Genomic DNA, 18,099 nt, shown 5'->3' on the forward strand with positions numbered 1-18,099 from the left:
AAATAAGATTTCATTCAATTATTTTCGCCATGATTTTCTTTTATTGAGACATGTATGCCTTCATTGAGACATGTCTTCATTTTGATTGGCTTTTGATGGTAAGCAGCTTTTGGGCCAAATAAACCTCACGTGTAACGGCTATTAGCAACGTAACTTCTATTCCACGTGTAACAATGTTACCGACTTCTTCTTCTTCTTCTACCTAGCGTTTTTCCGGCCTTTGCGACAGGGTCCGCTTTCCTACTTGCTTTCCTCAACTTTGCGCGATGCTGGCCGTCCTCTCGCGTGAGCCCGTTTGCGCTCATATTTCTTTTACGACATTCGACACTGTTGTTGTGGTGTGTAGGTGTTGTTGTGTGTACACATATTGATTTACGAAAACTGGAGAGAATCTTATATAAGAATTTTAACCATTCACTACAAATTTCGCGTCAGCTAGCAGCTCTTACTTATAAATTAGCATCTAAATAAAATATATTTTCTATATGTATAATTTTAAAAGAGTGTTTTTCTTCTGTCTTAAAGATATTGTTTTTAACGATAAAATGCTCCTGCTTTCTGCTTGTAATCATGACTGTGTTTCTGTAGATTTTATAGTGATGTGTGTAATGTGTATTAGGTACTTACCTGTTAGTAAAACCATATCAATATCATAGAATTTCGTACATCAATTTACATAGGGCTATTTATAGAAATGCTGCCAGCATCCTCGATGTATTTTAGTTTTATTTTGTTTTAGTTTTTAGTTTTATTTTATAGATAAGTCCGTTTTTAACACCACAAATTTATAGATATATTTTTATTTATTTATTTCATAAAACTTTTGATAAACAAACATGCAAAAATGTTACACATTCTCAGCATTCTGCGAGTTATTATTATATTTCTGAAATAGCAAGCCAGCAAGCTACTCCGCGGTATCATTAATAACCACAAAGACGGCTTCAGCTGTGATCGGCTCCATACATAATTAATGATCTTGCTGTCATTTCGTAAAGTCAACTTGTTATACCTAATCGCAAATTATAAACACCACTTAAAATACAACTTTATGGTGCAGTTGAGAAAGTTCAGAATTTAATGACGGAATGCACGTTTGAGGCCGAACTTTGTGATTAAAATTTGTGCTGTGTCGCGCTTCATATCATTTGTAATGGGAGAAATCAGTTTCAGAACCGCAATGTACGAGAACGTCGAGAACAAAGGAGATGTGAGTGGAATGATATAAGTTATACAGTTGGTTGTAGTTAGTGCAATAATATATGTACAACATGTCTAGTGGTGGAGCCCTTAAAGACCATATCGTTAAGTATGGGGACAACTTTACTTAGCCGTTTTTTTTGGTATTATATTTTTAATGAGTGCTTTAATAAGGTACACGACATTTCGTCCTGGGAGCTCGACGTAAAGCATATGGTTTGGACGAGATTTACCCAATCCTCTCGAGTAACAATAACGACTGTTGACAAATACTACAAGAAAATTTGAGGTTTGCGAACAAGACAATATCACACAAAAAAAATCGTACTATGTAAACAGCAATTACACATGATTCGTATAGCGAAACATCTGGATATAGTCTAATCATTTCTTTTCATTAAAAAAAAAAGTTTTGGATCTGTGCATGGTCGCCTTTTAGAGAATATATATGGCATGTTACTTGCGACAACCCTGACTTTGACATCTAATATAACTATCATGGAGCGTTTCTGTCGACCCGCTCTAGCGATGGATCAACGCCATGAATGTCCGTTAGGCTTTGGTTTTTAGCTTATTCTTCTAGCTGTCTCCGTCATTTCGCTTGCATCAGAAATTGAAGGGATTCCAAAACGTGGGGTGAAAAGTCGTTTTTATGTAAAAATAAAAATTCACCACATTTATTCCGCAGCTGCTCAATTGAGCAATCATGAAGAGGACACTTAGGTAACATGTTTTGGCAGCCTATGAACCTTTTGTTACTTTAAATCGTACCAAAGAGTCGGTGAAATAGTCTCAAATTCAGCTCGATAGGCTTGTCCGGACTATATTTGCTATACGGTATTAAAAGCATCATAAAGTCCCTAAAATAAAAAAAATTCCAACCTTCTTAAATCAGACATAGCTTAAAAAGATCATACTCTAAGAACATAGTAATACAAAATAATACACATGCCAACAGTTAGACCAGGTTTTATTTGTCCCTATACTTAACGATACGGTCTTTAGAATAAGTCAGCAAAATGCTAAACATTTAGCATAGTAATATGTTGTATTCGATATAATTAACCCAAAAACCTGCGTCTTTCTGCTATCGAAAACATATGCAGGGTGCGAAACAGACATGGGTTAGTATGGAGAGGTCAAAACACACTTTGTTCTACTCATAATTCGATAACTTACAAAATAGTCTGTACTTATTGTATTTTTTTATTATCAAAGTCATAAGAACTATTGAGTGAGTGAGTGCAGAGCAGGCGCAAAAAAATATTTTTTTTATGTCGAACTAAGTTGAAATAACTTGGTATTTAATTTTATTCTTCTAGATGGGTACCTCGAGCAATTAGTGAGTACGGTAATGATTATATTAAAAGTAAACATTAACGGCGGCTATTTGTGTTAGTTAAGCCACACGAAACTCATATAAAAGTTCCAAGGGACGCGAATTAAAAATGCACAAGTTGGCACGAGTTGGTGTGTCGGCCGAGGGACCGCAGTTTAGTTAAGCCGCCTGAGCCTCGTAACTTATCAACTAATAGCTTGGGAAGTGAAGGAAGTAACAGGAGGATCCTGTTCCTAACGCTTACAGAGCACTCGCCTCGCATCGGCTGAAGACGTCTTTAATAAATTAGCCTCATGCGTGACTTTTTTTTTAATTTTTTTAATCTTTATTTATATCGTTTGAACACCAGAAAGAATAAAATACTTTTATAAACCTTCCCTTTTATATTATAAAAAAAAACTTGAAATATTTTGAACGGTTAAAACGCTCATAATTATTTGGCGCGAATTCGATAGAACGGATGAGGTCGTGTATTGTGACGTATTGTATTTATGCTAACTTTATATTTCTGCAGAGGTACTTACAGCCAGACCAAGTTAAAGCGAACTTTGCCATCAACTATTAAATAATACAGAACCAAGGTTTTTAAGACGTTTCACGTCTATTCTATTACCTCATTTTTTAACTGACAACGAGAAGTCTTCAATGATTTTAACAGTCTGGGAAGGTATGGTTATTTCTCTATAGGTAAACTTAAAACTAACCGATTAAGACGAAACAGGAGCTGAGTTTTAAATATTTTAGGTAAATATACCCGTCTCGCTAACGGAAGCGGCACTTAAAAGTAGTGCGATAAGGACAAGGCGAAAAATCCTGCGTAAAAATCTCAAAAATCGAGGTTTCGTACTCCTCTGTTTCCTCCTCCAAAACTTAACCAATCGTAACCAAATTTAGAAATCTAAATAATTATGAAATTATCTGTGTCGGACCGTTTTGCTTTTTTGGCTAATTGATATCAGTTTTGAATGCCACGCCTCTCATTGCGGCATAGTCAATTAGGCCATTTTGGCCATTTTTGAAGGGCTCTAGCGCCTTAAAAAACAAAAATATCAAAAAAAGCAAAACGGTCCGACACAGATATTGACAATATTAATCTGTGTCGAAAAAATCATTGCTCTAGCTTCAAAAACCACGGAGGAAAACGAGGAGTACGTTTGTATGGAGAAATGACCACTCCCGTTGGCTCTTAAACGATTTAGCAGTTAGTATTCACTTAGCTACATTTTTATGGAACAAAAATAGAAGATTCTCTCAGAAAATATCCGTGCTTACGTTGGACGTAGTTTAGGGTAAAAGATCCAATCCACAAAAATCTGTTAGTACAATTTGAACTTTCTGTCAAACGGAAAAGTCATTCATTTAAATGACAAATTTTAGAGGATGGATCCTTTACCCTAAACTACGTCCCGTTAATATTGTTAAACTTGTTTTATATAATATATGTAATATTTAGCAGCAGCCACGTTGTTGCAATTATTTAGATGCTTCAGTTAAGACTTAAAACAGTGTTGAAGCGAATGTTCGCCTTCCCACGGGAAGGCTTTTGAGTACCTACCTAATACAGCCCGGCCGGGGGCATGTCTTCTTATGCCCTTATCGATTTATTCTGATAACAAGTGAACGTGAATTCAAAAGAACATAAGTATATTAGGAGACGTGTGATCATGTGTGATTTTCGATCTGAGTGCGGGTTTAAGGTAAACTTTGAGTTACACGATACCGATATTGGGTGTATTGTAAAGCTACTGTTTGTATTATGCGTAGAGACTAAATCAGATAACAGATAACATAAAGGACGGCTCAACTTAACATTAATAGGTACTGAAATGGCTAAATAATACTAAATACCTATAGAGTTGATATCCTGTTATGAAATTGTGTGATGTGTGGAGCCCTTTTGTTGATGGAGAAGAATAACGTCGATACACGTGATACCCGTCAACATTTCTATAAACAAACGCATCTTTAATATTCGGCAGACTTGTCGGTCTGTCTGTCTGTCAGTCCCAACTCAGATCCCTGCGGGCGCCGAATTGAACAGAACATGATTTTTGCATTTGTCGCTCGAGCATAAGAGTGATATAATATTTAAATAAGTAGCTAAATATTTCGTCTATTATTACAGTCGTAGTTATCTAAATCCAGTTAGATACTCACGTGACAAATATATTTTTTTTTATGATAAGTAATTATAATGTACCAGTGTGTAACTGTGTACTTAATAAACGGTTCTAAAGTAATATTTAGGTGCTAATTATTGTTTGGACTTCTAATTCCGATTGTATGTAAATAAATGATTTAAAAATTCCGATCTCTATTTAGCCATCCCTATGTCTAGGCGTAACGATAAACGATTGATATATTAAATTAAAAAAAAACTGTAATATAAATTAAAAAATCTCGCACACGCCAACAATATTGTTCAAAGCTAGCAAAAAGTCGTGCAAAGTTAAGCATAACGTATTGTGTGTATCGTAGGAATGCCAACCAATACGTCATTCTCCCCTTCCCCCTTTCTGTAAGGCTTTTTGATCAACTGAAGCACGGAACGTCTCGCTTTGACTAATCAAACCCAGGGGTGTAGATAATCGCATGTGAATCAGTTCCACCGCAATTCCGCCGGTTTATGTTTCCAACAGTAATTTTGGATTCGGTAGAATCGGTAGATAATACGTAACTAACAGCTTATAAATTGAAATAGATGTCAATAACTAAAGAAAAAGGTAAGATAAACTATTTAAAATGGCATATAGGCAAAACATTGGGACGGGTACCGCCGTAGCGGGTACCCAGAGGTCCAGGGAGTTAGCCGCGATGGCTGAAGACGCCGGTTCTAATCCGGTCTCCGGCATTGGAGGGCTTTGTCACTTTTCTTTAGCATATGACATCTGTTTCAGTTTATAATTGATATTTAGTGGTGTAAACATTGGAGTAATACTTATGTCATTAATTCATGGGATCCTTATGATTAACCTAAGACTATACTTTACATTTTCACCTCACTTTTGGCTAGAGATGAATACTTCTAGTTTTTTACTCAGTATACAATGCTACTGATGTCACTCTGGACTCACCAAGAGTTTGCAGTCGTATACGGAAATAAATAAAGGCTAGGTATATTTTTATTTCCCTCTTTACACTACATTGGGATCAACCCCACGAAAACACTTTCGCCGCACAAATTCTCCCGTGTCGCGACGGAGGTTTACGGCGGCTTTTCCGCCTCGTGTGGCACGGCACTAACTACTGAACCTACTCCATAGCACGATTTTTGCGTTGACTTTTCGAGGCGATTTACATTCTAGGATTGCGAATCCAAAGCTTAGCAAAAAAGAACAAGTAGGCGCATACGAAGGTTGGAATTCTCAGAATTTATGGCGATGTCATTTGATTAGTCCTTAGAGAAAAATCATCTAATTTAATGAATGAGCGAATTTTGTTAGATGTTGACATGATGAGATACCTTTACCTAGAATACGTATAGTAGTAATTAATAACAACTTCTAGATACCGTTTAAGATATCGCATTTTGACAATCGACATTTACTAATTAATCCGATTTATCGCAAATTTAAACGCAAATCATTATTTCCCAAACATATTTCTTTTAATTTTATTTGATCAAATTGTCAAATAGCCTACGAACGTTTCACATACTGAGGTAAATAGCTGGTTTGTTAGTGCACACTAGAGATGGGTCGGGGTGAGTAAATACTGAGTATTTACTCGGTATTTACTCAAAGCACCCGTTAAATACCCGTATTTACTCATTTAGTTGGGTAAAAACTATTGCTTATAAAATATTCAAAAAGTGAGATTTAAGAACAAAATTGTATTTTATTGAAGAGTTCTAACGTGTATTAACAATATCTATAAAATAAAAAAAGCATATAGGATGCTTAATTTAGGAAAAAAAGGTAATTATTAGTGAGAGGCAAATTGTGATAATGCATAGTTAACAATTTTGTTTTAAATAAGAAGGTATTTACTTTAAAAATATGGTACTTCAATTCTATCGATGTTCTAGATAACTGCATGTCGCGCAAAAGTGCGTGTTTACTAGAGCTCCCGATACACGTGTTACACGCTGACACGGGTACCCGTGTTCTTAAGCCCGCCGGGCTTAAGAACCCGAACTACACGAACCCGCCCGGATTCGGAAACGTTTACACGGGTACCCGTGTACACGGGTACACGGATACCCGAAATAACGGATCTTATTTACCCGCCGGTTCGACCCTTCACTCTCGTGTAGCGGAGATTCGTGCTATGAAGACATACGATTGAATATGTTGGAGGTTAGGAAGATTCAATTACCTACTTTGCAGTTTCACTGGATTGATTGGTAATGTCAATAATAGGTAGGTAAGTACACTTTGTTTCAATAATCATAATATTAAAATTAACAATATCTTAGTAACCGTTGACTTCATTGATAGGTATTTCATTTTCTTAATTGATGTAGTTTTTTGATAATTAAAGTAAACCTAAATGATTATCTAATACAAAAGTACATAGTTATGCTTACTGAAACTATCACGAACGGAATATGTTATATTTTCCTTTAGCAAAATCGCATTTTGCTCACTGTTTTTAAGTAGCAAAGTACCCTTGTTCGAGCTGCTGAGGTGAAAAAACAATTAAATTGGTACAACACATATCAATCACATTGAACATCCTATAAAATAAAACTGCTAAACAATCGGAGCTCCTGAACCTGAACCTTTGTTTTATTTAAAACTTTATACATTACTTCAATCTCCGCTACACGCCAAGGACGGGTTAGGCCCGCGTGTATTTAAGGTCCGTTTCGCCGTGTACACGGGTACACGGGTACCCGGATACACGGATCTTAATTACACGTGTACCCGACTACACGTGTAGAACGGGTCAGAAAACCGTGTACGTGTAGTTCGGAAACGGGTACCGAACACGTGTACACGAAACCCGGACACGACCGCGAGCCCTAGTGTTTACGCGGCACTTACGACCTTTAATTAAGGGTTTTTTAAAGAAAACTCAAAAATGGCTCAACCGATGATGTTCAAAATATTGTTTTTTGTACTCTATTATACGGCTAATCTCCCGATATGTTTTCATATTTTTTCTGAACTTTGGTTCTAAAGTTATAGAGAGATAAACATTATTTTTGCCCTTTGAAACGGTTTCTTTTCCAAAAATATTCAATTTATCCAAAAATGTTCTTAGACACATCCCAGTTATTTTTAAAGACCAATTTAATGATGTGCAACACGTCGGTGGCCTCTGATTTTTTTTTTCGTGACAATTAGTTACATGTATGGAGTGCCCCTCTTAAAAATACATTTCTTACAATTTTGAGTACTTAATCCAGTAGCGGCTTCCATAATACACCTATATTTCTAATTTATATGCCCCTTTCAGCACTCTAAATAGTTTATACCCACCAATTTGGGTATAAACGAGTAAATACGGGTATATTGAGTAAATACTGAGTATTTACTCGGTATTTACCCGTGAGTATTTACTCACTACCCATCTCTACTGCACACCGTTGTATGGGGACCTTGCACTTTGAGGTCTTTGAGACTATGCGCTGAAACTTGGCACAGTTGATTCTTAGCTGGTCTTGAGCAGATACAGACCGGGAGCCGTCGAGAGCCACCTCTCATTTAGTGGGGGGGAGGGGGGAAGTTCGACGCTGCCGCGCTTCACTTGCAGCAATATTTCTCTAAAACTATAGCTATTAGGGCATGTAGTATATCATTTTCGGATAAATTGAGGATGAGGAATCTATTTTAGAACAAAAACAATGCACTTTCTAACAAAAAAAAAGAATAAAGGAGAAAAGACTAAAAAACATATTTTTGTTTTTTTTTTATAATCACCATTTTTTTTTATATAGCAGGAATCTGAAAACGAAAAATACAGTCGTAAAGCTACACTTATTATTATACAAATCTGTTGATAAATGGGAGATAAAAATAGTACATTACTACAGAGGCCGGGACGAAAGGGGTTGCCGGCCGAAGACATATATAGACTGAAGACGGATAGGTCTGAGCGCGTGGAACCCCATTTCCCGCCGAGGTATGTATAGTGCTTTTCTCAAACATGCAATGAAATAAATAAAAAAAAAATCCACGAAACCCAAGTTTTATTTATAGAAAAAACTAAAAGTAAACTACACCCAAAATATAACCAACACGTACCTATATCATTATCACGCGTATGTTTTACACAAGTCGTGTATTTTTACTACCCGTATATTTTCATGTATCTTTGATTTTTTCGCCTTGTATCCGTCTGACTGTCGTTTTCGTCACATAAGTTTACATAGTCTTTCATGTTGATATCATGTTTCACATACATCGTTGCTTTATGCATGGAGTAAATAAGTATGATTTCCACAGTGTTGACGAGTTTGTAGTTACATTCATTTAAAATATGCCACAAAACTGTTTCTAATAAACTGTAAGCCATTTTTCTTAGTTTCTCGAATAATAAAATTGCCATAAGCAACCATATACCTACATACTAAGTCTTTGACTTGGCGGCAGAGGCAGCAAGTTATTAAAATCAATTCTGCTTACCTGCCAATTCCAACACCTACGATTACAATTAATATTAATTTCATTATTTCGTCGGAACTCATATTAAAGTCAAAAAATCAAAAACGCACCATAAATCCAATAAAACAGAATGAATATTTTTCAACTTTACCTCCATAACAATTTAAAAAATATAACTACGCGTGTTTGAGTAGACCTTTTTACCGCTAACGTTTAGATGAAATATTTTAAATGTTTTTATTTGTGTAGTTAAATTTATTGAATGTATTATTTATTAAGTTCATGTTGATTTTATACAAATAAAACTGCAAATTATAGCAAACATTGTTTTTTGTTTTTTTTTTATAGACGTAGTGGCAGAGTGTCATTACGAACCATAAAGCAAATACTGCCTCAATTTTTTTTTAATGGATGAATGCCACGATGCTATGTCACAAATATCTGTGAAATGAAAATTAAAAAAGAGGACTTTGCCGGCCTAGGCCTGCAAGATGTGTATGAAATTCCATTAACGACCTTTTGTCCTAGCCGCACCTGAAACGTCATACTTCGCAGCCTATTATAAGGAACATAACATGAATATTTCATTGCATGTTTGAGAAAATAATATTAAGCGTGGGTCAGAGTGATCTCAATGCAAAATATTATTAAGGCGGGAAAGTTACTTACAATTTGTTCTACAATCGTTTTTTTTTTTACTTTTTCGTAAATAACTCGTAAACGGTAGCCCACAGCAAAAAATTATCTGTTACTTACGTAAATAATCTGTTTCAGATTTCTTATAAAATAAGTGCTACTTTTTTTCGCTAGGATCAATATTAAAAAAAATATTGAAGGGAGAAAATAAATTCTAAGGTCCCCTTTTTTAGTAATTCGTAAAAAACTCGTAAACGATAGCCAATAGCAAAAAATGTTTTATTACATGAATAATTTACATAAAATTTCCTACAAAAAAGGTTATTCAAACTTTTTCGCTAGGATCCCATTCTTAAAAACAAAGTAACAGAATTAGAACAGAAACTCGGTAATATCGACAAGGAAAAACGGAAAAATAACTGTACGAAACGCATATCGGAACTGGTTTACCCAATGTCCCGGTAGATGGCGCTGTTACCTCCGTCAAACTAGCGAACGTTAGTTCAACGTAGTTTTATAAGCTGTTAAACTTTTTTTGTATTGTTTCTGAGAATTTGTGTGGATAAATATACGTCTGTTTATTATTAAACACGGTATTTATTCTTGCTTCCCCTTCGAGACCCTGGTGCAAAATTGTACATGGTCCCTCGAATCGGATAGCCTTTTGAAGCCAAATTGGAGTGGCGTTTTTGGGAGACGGTGCGGACTACACTTCGCGTCCCGTGCTTAGCAGTGGTTCGCTGCTTCAAAGGCCGGGAAAAGTTGCAGCTAACTGAGGTTGCCAACGCCATCTAGCGTTGGATAGCTGGCGGTTTCCTGTAATCAGGACTTGGATCATCGAATGGCGCGAGTGGCGCCATCTAGCGACGAGTAGCTGGAAGCATCCAAAGTAGCAGATACAGGAGACGAGCAAGATGGGAACTTAACGTTGCGACTAACTCGGCTTCAGACGCTTTACCTACGTTTAGCCAATTTAAAGAGTTCTTAACAAGTCGATACAGAGCACTGGAATTTCTTGAACCGAGAACCGCCAATAAGACCCCAAGTGCTTACGGGAAGTCGTCCAATAGTAATAATAGTAGTCACAACAAATCAAATGTACTCCATGTCGCAAGTGTCGCAACCGCACCTTCACTCGCGTGTGAATTTTGTACCGAGCCTCACAAGCTTTGTTTCTGTAAAAAGTTTGCTGGTGAGGATTATGCCAAAAGACATGACTTTGTTACCAAGAATAAAATTTGTTACAATTGTCTAGGCGGTAACCACAATGTAAGATTTTGCCAAAAGGCCACTAGTTGTAGAATTTGTAAGAGAAAACATCACTCCTTGCTTCACCCAAAAGATGTATCCACGTCAACTGCCAATCCGAAGAGCGTAGTTCAGGCAGCTGAAACTGGGTCTGGGGAAGCCACACATATCGTGACAGAGAACACACAAAATGAGTCCACACCGACAGTCAACTGTTTTGCGACAGGGATAGTGAAAGATGAAGTATTGTTAGCCACAGCCCTCGTAAAGGCTGAGTCCAAAACAGGCGACTATCAGGTGATTCGTGCATTCATAGATCCAGGCTCACAGTCTTCCTTTGTCACGGAAGCTGTGGTACAAGCCTTAGGGTTAAAGAAAGTGCCTACCAAGAGTTCAATTACGGGATTAGGTGGCGAGCCGACGTCTGCGGTGCCTAAGTACACAGTAGACTTAACCATCCAATCGCTCGTTGATCCAGCATTTAAGATTGTAGTAAAGCCATATGTTTTAAACAAGGTCACCAATTACCTTCCTGGTAAACAAGCAACAGTCCCAGAATGGTTGAAACAGAAACAGCTTACCTTGGCCGATCCGACTTATAATAGACCCAATAAAATCGACGTACTATTCGGAGGCGAAGTGTACTGCCAGATACTTACAGATGGAGTACTCAAAGGTCCAAAAGGGTTTCCTCTATTACAGTGCACCACTCTCGGGTGGATTATATCTGGCCCAGACGGGTCAACGAGTACAAATGACAGTGTGACAGTCTTACATACGCAGGTGAATGAAGATGATATGCTGAAAAGATTTTGGGAGATGGAAGCAGAACCAAAAGTTCACTCCCGACTGTTTACAACCGAAGAACAAAGGTGCGAAGATTTCTTTGCATCTACGACAGTGAGAGACCAACAGGGCAGATATGTCGTGAAATTGCCGTTTCGCGACGATCCTACCTGCAAGGGCAATTCAAGGAAGATTGCAGTTAAAAGACTACACAGTTTAGAGAGGAAATTTGAAAAAGATAGTACACTTAAAGCTAGATATACTGAAGTCATAAAAGAGTATGAGCAACTAGGTCATATGAAACCTGTGACAGAACAGGATCATAAAAAGGAAGAAGCAATCTACTTACCTCACCATGCCGTGATTCGCGAGGACAAAAGCACCACGAAGGTCAGAGTCGTGTTAGACGCTTCCTCTAAATATGAGGACGGGATATCACTAAACGATCAGCTTATGACCGGACCCACCTTGCAACCAGAACTTCGTCACCTCATTTTGCGTTGGAGACAGTACCCCGTCTGTCTAGTGGCGGATATAGTAAAAATGTACAGGATGGTAAGAGTAGCCAACGAGGACACCGACTTTCAGCGCATAGTGTGGCGCGACAATGCTGAAAATGAAATCAAGGATTACAAGTTGCTGACCGTCACTTTCGGAACTGCTTCAGCGCCCTACTTGGCAGTAAAGGCACGCAATCAGGTAGCATGCGACCACAGAGAACAGTATCCTATAGCTGCACCACGGGTCCATCAAGAGTTCTACATGGACGATTTGATGACCGGATGCCAGACAGAAGACGAAGGTCTACAGCTGTACCACGAAATGAAAGGCTTATTGAACGAGGGAGGATTCGTGCTACAGAAATGGGCCAGCAACAAAAAAGAGTTGTCAAAGCAGATCAATAGAAGAGAAGGAGAGAACCTAGAAAACAAAGAAGAAAAGAGCAATCTGGAAATAAAGACAGATAATATAACTAAAATACTCGGACTTACCTGGAATCGGGATGACGACGAATTTCAGTACTCGGTAAAACTACCGCCGCTATCGCCACCTGCAACAAAAAGAAAAATAATTTCTGATGTTTCACGTTTGTTCGACCCATTAGGATGGTTAGCACCATGTGTCATTGCAGCAAAAATGTTTATCCAGCGCCTATGGTTAGCAGGGATCGGATGGGATGAGGAACCACCATCTGACATATTACAGGATTGGTTAACTTACCGTGAACAACTAGCTCACCTTATAGACTTCCGGATTCCAAGATGGCTTCACACGCACGCGGATGACACACTTCATGAACTGCACGGCTTTTGCGACGCATCCAACGCCGCTTACGCTGCTGTCGTTTATCTTCGAGTAGTTGACTCAACAGGGAACATACATGTAGCGTTAGTGACAGCCAAAACAAGAGTATCACCTGTCAAACAAGTTAGCATACCCAGATTAGAGCTTTGTGGGGCTGTACTTGTGGCTAAGTTGCTGGCAGAAGTGGCAGAAGTCATGAAAATACCCAAACCAAACATAAGAGCGTGGACGGATTCCACAGTGGTTCTGGCGTGGCTCAACAAGCACCCAAGCAGCTGGAAAACCTTTGTAGCTAACAGGGTAGCTGAGATATTAAACACCATGGATTCTGCGCAATGGTCTCACATCCGTACAAAAGAAAACCCGGCGGATTGTGCTTCACGGGGTATGCAACCAGCAGAGTTAAAGGAACACGACCTGTGGAAGTTTGGCCCTAAACTTCTACACGACAAGGTCATTCAGTATGCAAAGCCTAAAAACAATGATACTAATTTAGAACAGGCTGCAAGAGTTCACGTAGGAATAGTAGAAGAAGAATTCTGGAACAAATATTCATCTCTAAACAGACTTATACGTGTTGTTGCTTATTGCCGACGGTTTTTAAGAAAGCGTGACAGTACACAGAACAATCAAGTCAACACACGATATCTGCAAAAGTGGGAAATGGACGAGGCAGCCTTAATATGCGTTAAAAAGTGTCAAAACGCTGAGTTCAAGAACGAAATTGAGGAGATCAACAAAAGCGGGTACATTAGTTCAAAAACCTCGAAGATTCGTTCTTTAACGCCGTTTCTTGAAAACGGTATTTTGCGAGTGGGCGGCCGATTGCAGAACGCTTCAGAATTAGAAATAGCAAAACATCCTATTATTTTGCCCTACGACTCACATCTGACCAAACTGATTGTGGCAGATGCCCATGAACGTACTCTTCATGGCGACCAGCGAGCTATGCTGAACTACTTAAAGTCAGCTTACTGGATAGTACGAGCAAAGGACTTAGTGAAACAACACATTCACAAATGTGTGCGCTGCATTCGCCAAAAAGCCAAGATCCAAACTCAATTGATGGGAGCCTTACCTTCGGCTAGAGTTACTCCAGGTAGAGCGTTTATCCGCAGCGGAGTTGATTATGCAGGACCCATCAATTTAAGAACTTCAAAAGGCCGAGGACATCACTCATACAAGGGATATGTGTGCTTGTTCATTTGTATGGTTACCAAAGCCATACACCTAGAGGTAGTAAGTGAACTTACCTCACGTGGATTTCTTGAGGCTTTCAAGAGATTCACATCCAGACGCGGCCGCTGCTTAGAAATCTACAGCGACAACGGCACAAACTTCGTCGGAGCTGCTAAAGAATTAAAGGACCTCTTCAATGCAGAGAAGTCAGCTATGGTCCAAGAAATAGCGGAAAGTCTGGCTTTAAATGGAACCACGTGGCACTTCATCCCTCCTAAAAGCCCGAACTTCGGTGGATTATGGGAAGCAGGGATTAAGTCCACCAAATACCACATCAAACGGGTTATTGGAGAGTCGACACTTACGTATGAGGAAATGGCGACTCTACTCAGCCAGATCGAGGCGTGTTTGAATTCACGGCCTATCTCCGTTATACCCAATGACCCAACTGAGCCCAATCCTTTAACCCCGGGTCACTTTCTGATAGGAGAGCCTCTAGTTACGGTTCCAGAAGTGAACTATGAATGCTCGAATATAAGCACTCTTAAGCGATGGCAACTGACCCAGCGTATGCTACAAAATTTTTGGCGTCGTTGGTCTAACGAATACTTAACCCATTATTTACAGCGGTACAAGTGGGCGCATCAAGTCCCCGAACCTAACGTCGGAGACGTGGTTTTGGTGAAGGAGGATGATCTCCCTCCTTCTAAGTGGCTTTTCGGCAGAATCATGCAGAAACACCCTGGCTCAGATCAACTGACCAGAGTGGTAACTCTCAAATGCAAAAATACTTTAATAAAGCGACCAACGTCTAAACTTTGTATCCTGCCGGTAGCTAATTAGTTGTTAATATTTTTGTATCTTTAAGATCATTATATCATTAGTGTAAGAAATGATCCCCCACCAGTTTCTTTTTGAATTTTTGAAATTAGATTAGTTTTTAACACAGTCAAGCCTAATATTTCAGACACTTCACGGTGGGCGGTCATGATGAAGGACATGTTGTCCTTGGTGGGCGGCATGTACGAAACGCATATCGGAACTGGTTTACCCAATGTCCCGGTAGATGGCGCTGTTACCTCCGTCAAACTAGCGAACGTTAGTTCAACGTAGTTTTATAAGCTGTTAAACTTTTTTTGTATTGTTTCTGAGAATTTGTGTGGATAAATATACGTCTGTTTATTATTAAACACGGTATTTATTCTTGCTTCCCCTTCGAGACCCTGGTGCAAAATTGTACAATAACCTAATATTTTTTGGAATAAGTGAATTGGGAAAAAGTGAACCTGAACTCGTAGATTATATTAAAGATATTATATTAGAAATGGAAGTTTATATAGAAAGCCACGAAATTACATCTACAGAATTGGAAAATGGACGGGTTCCAAAAATCGCCCTGTTGTGGTTTCCTTCTCAACTATATGGAAAAAACACCTGATCCTAAAAAACAAGTCTAAACTTCCGGAGGGAATTTACATGAAGGAAGACTACTCAAAAGAGGTTCTTGAAAAGAGGAAACAACTGCAGTCGCAAGTGGAAGAGGAAAAAAAGAAGGGAAATATTGCATTCCTGGTCCACGACAAATTAGTGGTGAAAAAACCAAAAGAAAACACTAGAGAGAAAAGAAAACGGGAAGAGTCGAAGTCACCTAACTCATCAGCACTAAAAATAAAAACCGGGCAAGTGCGAGTCGGACTCGCGCACGAAGGTTTCCGTACTATAATAAAAAAAACGGAAAAAATGCAAAAAAAAACGGTCACCCATCCAAGTACTGACCACGCCCGACGTTGCTTAACTTTGGTCTAAAATCACGTTTGTTGTATGGGAGCCCCATTTAATTCTTTATTTTATTCTGTTTTTAGTATTTGTTGTTATAGCGGCAACAGAAATACATCATCTGTGAAAATTTCAATTGTCTAGCTATCACGGTTCGTGAGATACAGCCTGGTGACAGACAGACGGACGGACGGACAGCGAAGTCTTAGTAATAGGGTCCCGTTTTACCTTTTGGGTACGGAACCCTAAAAATCACCACACCAAATACTGAAATGATTGAGGAGTCACAATGCCACAAACAACTGAAAAAATAACACCCAAACCAAATATTACATTTTTTTTCGAAACACGCAGCAAGCCGAGCAAACCACCACCAGCAGAACCTACAAAAAACTAGACAACACCCCAACTTACACATTACAAGACAGGAACCGCAACAAGGAAAAACCCACAACAAAACCAAAAGTAACTAGTTTAAATCTCCCCAACCCGGCTGGTCACCGTGGGGTTAGATAATCAATTGCTAAAAACAATTGGAAACAAGCCACAGGAAAAAAACAAATACCCACCAACTTTAATAAATAAAAACGAACTAGCAACAAAGGAATTAAATTCAATAGAAACAAGCAAAAACAGGACCGAACCCAACAACAGCCATTAGAAGAAAACTTACCCAACAAACGAACTAAGAGTCGAGAGTGTGAAATCCAAGATTCATATAGCTGCTCTGAATGTCCTCTCACTGAAGTCTGAAGAAAACCTCACAGAACTCGAACATGCTTTACAACAAATCAAATGGGATATAGTTGGACTAAGTGAAGTTATAAGTATAGGAGAGAACATTGCTGCCTACCCAGACTATTTGCTGTACCATAAAGGAGAAATCCCGGGCCAGTAAGGAGTAGGATTTATAATCAAAAAACATCTTGGGAGCAAAATAGAGGGTTTCATAGGGATTTCAGAGCGAATAGCAATGGTAAATATTAAGCTACCAGGCTATGAAGACCTAGACCAAGACAAAAGATATTGAAGATTGCTACATTATATTACAAGAAACTATATGAACAAACCACTGATGAAATGGAAATAGAACTCCCAGATACATCAAACGTACCCATGATACTAAAAGAAGCAGTAGAAAATGCCATAGACACTCAAAAAAAGGATAAAACCCCAGGTCCAGATAGAATAAGCAATGAATTCTTAAAACAAGCGAAATCGATAATAACACCTATCCTCACAGACATCTTTAACAACATCATCGACACAGAAACCGTCCCTCAACAATGGAATAAACAACATAATCCTTCTGTACAAAAAAGGTGACCAATACGACGTTGGAAACTACCGGCCCATAAGTTTTATGTCCAATCTATATAAAATATTTGCCAAGATCATACTTAAAAGAATTGAGGGAAAACTTGACGAGCAACAGCCTATAGAACAGGCGGGTTTTCGCAAAGACCATTCAGTACTTGATCATATCCACGCTGTAAGACAAATCATAGCAAAATATAACGAACTCCAAATTACATATTATCTGGCAATTGTAGGCTACAGTAAGGCATTCGACTCCTTATTGCACACCAAGATTTGGGACGCACTAAGAGAACAGGGGATTGAACAAAAATATATAAGATTAATAAGAAATGTCTACATAAATAGCTCGGCATGCATTCAGTTAGAAAAGAAAGGTGAACAATTTAAAATTGAAAAAGGAGTAAGACAAGGGGATCCCCTCTCCCCGAAGCTTTTCTCAGCCGTTTTGGAAATAATCTTCAGAAAATTTGAATGGGAAAATCTAGGATTAAACATAGACGGGCGCAAACTGACTCATCTAAAGGTGGGATTCCAGCAAAGTTCGGTGCAGCACATTTGTTTATGAACATTTTGTGCACGCACTGAGTTTCGCATCCGTCTCCATCGACGAAGCTATATGTCATTTTTGTAAGCGTACAGTGGAGCACATTTGTACATGAACATGTTCACCTAGAAATATAATCTGATAAATAAAAAAATATATCTGAAATCCCAGATCCCGAAGATTTTGAACCAGCTATCTTCTGATATGCACCATGC

The 18,099-nt window shown here is 38.4% G+C and overlaps 1 protein-coding gene across 1 annotated transcript; it reads left to right on the forward strand.

Moving 5' to 3' along the window:
• Positions 1-1,180: 1,180 nt before the first annotated feature.
• Positions 1,181-16,918, forward strand: LOC134791133 (uncharacterized). The gene is made up of 5 exons (XM_063762175.1): positions 1,181-1,210; positions 11,014-14,646; positions 14,872-15,012; positions 15,712-15,952; positions 16,743-16,918. The coding sequence occupies exons 1-5, from the start codon at positions 1,181-1,183 to the stop codon at positions 16,916-16,918; spliced, it is 4,221 nt and encodes a 1,406-aa protein (XP_063618245.1).
• Positions 16,919-18,099: the final 1,181 nt, after the last annotated feature.

The sequence above is a fragment of the Cydia splendana genome, chromosome 1 (assembly GCF_910591565.1).
Source record: "Cydia splendana chromosome 1, ilCydSple1.2, whole genome shotgun sequence".
NCBI lineage: Eukaryota > Metazoa > Arthropoda > Insecta > Lepidoptera > Tortricidae > Cydia > Cydia splendana.

What these genes read in the sequence shown, in the direction of transcription:
- LOC134791133 (XM_063762175.1), top strand. Translation starts at nt 1,181, where the DNA reads ATGTACGAGAACGTCGAGAACAAAGGAGAT. An exon ending in CAGATCAACTGACCAGAGTG is followed by an intron (nt 15,013 to 15,711) that starts GTAACTCTCAAA and finishes AAACTTCCGGAG; the next exon opens with GGAATTTACATGAAGGAAGA. An exon ending in AGTCGGACTCGCGCACGAAG is followed by an intron (nt 15,953 to 16,742) that starts GTTTCCGTACTA and finishes AGATTCATATAG; the next exon opens with CTGCTCTGAATGTCCTCTCA.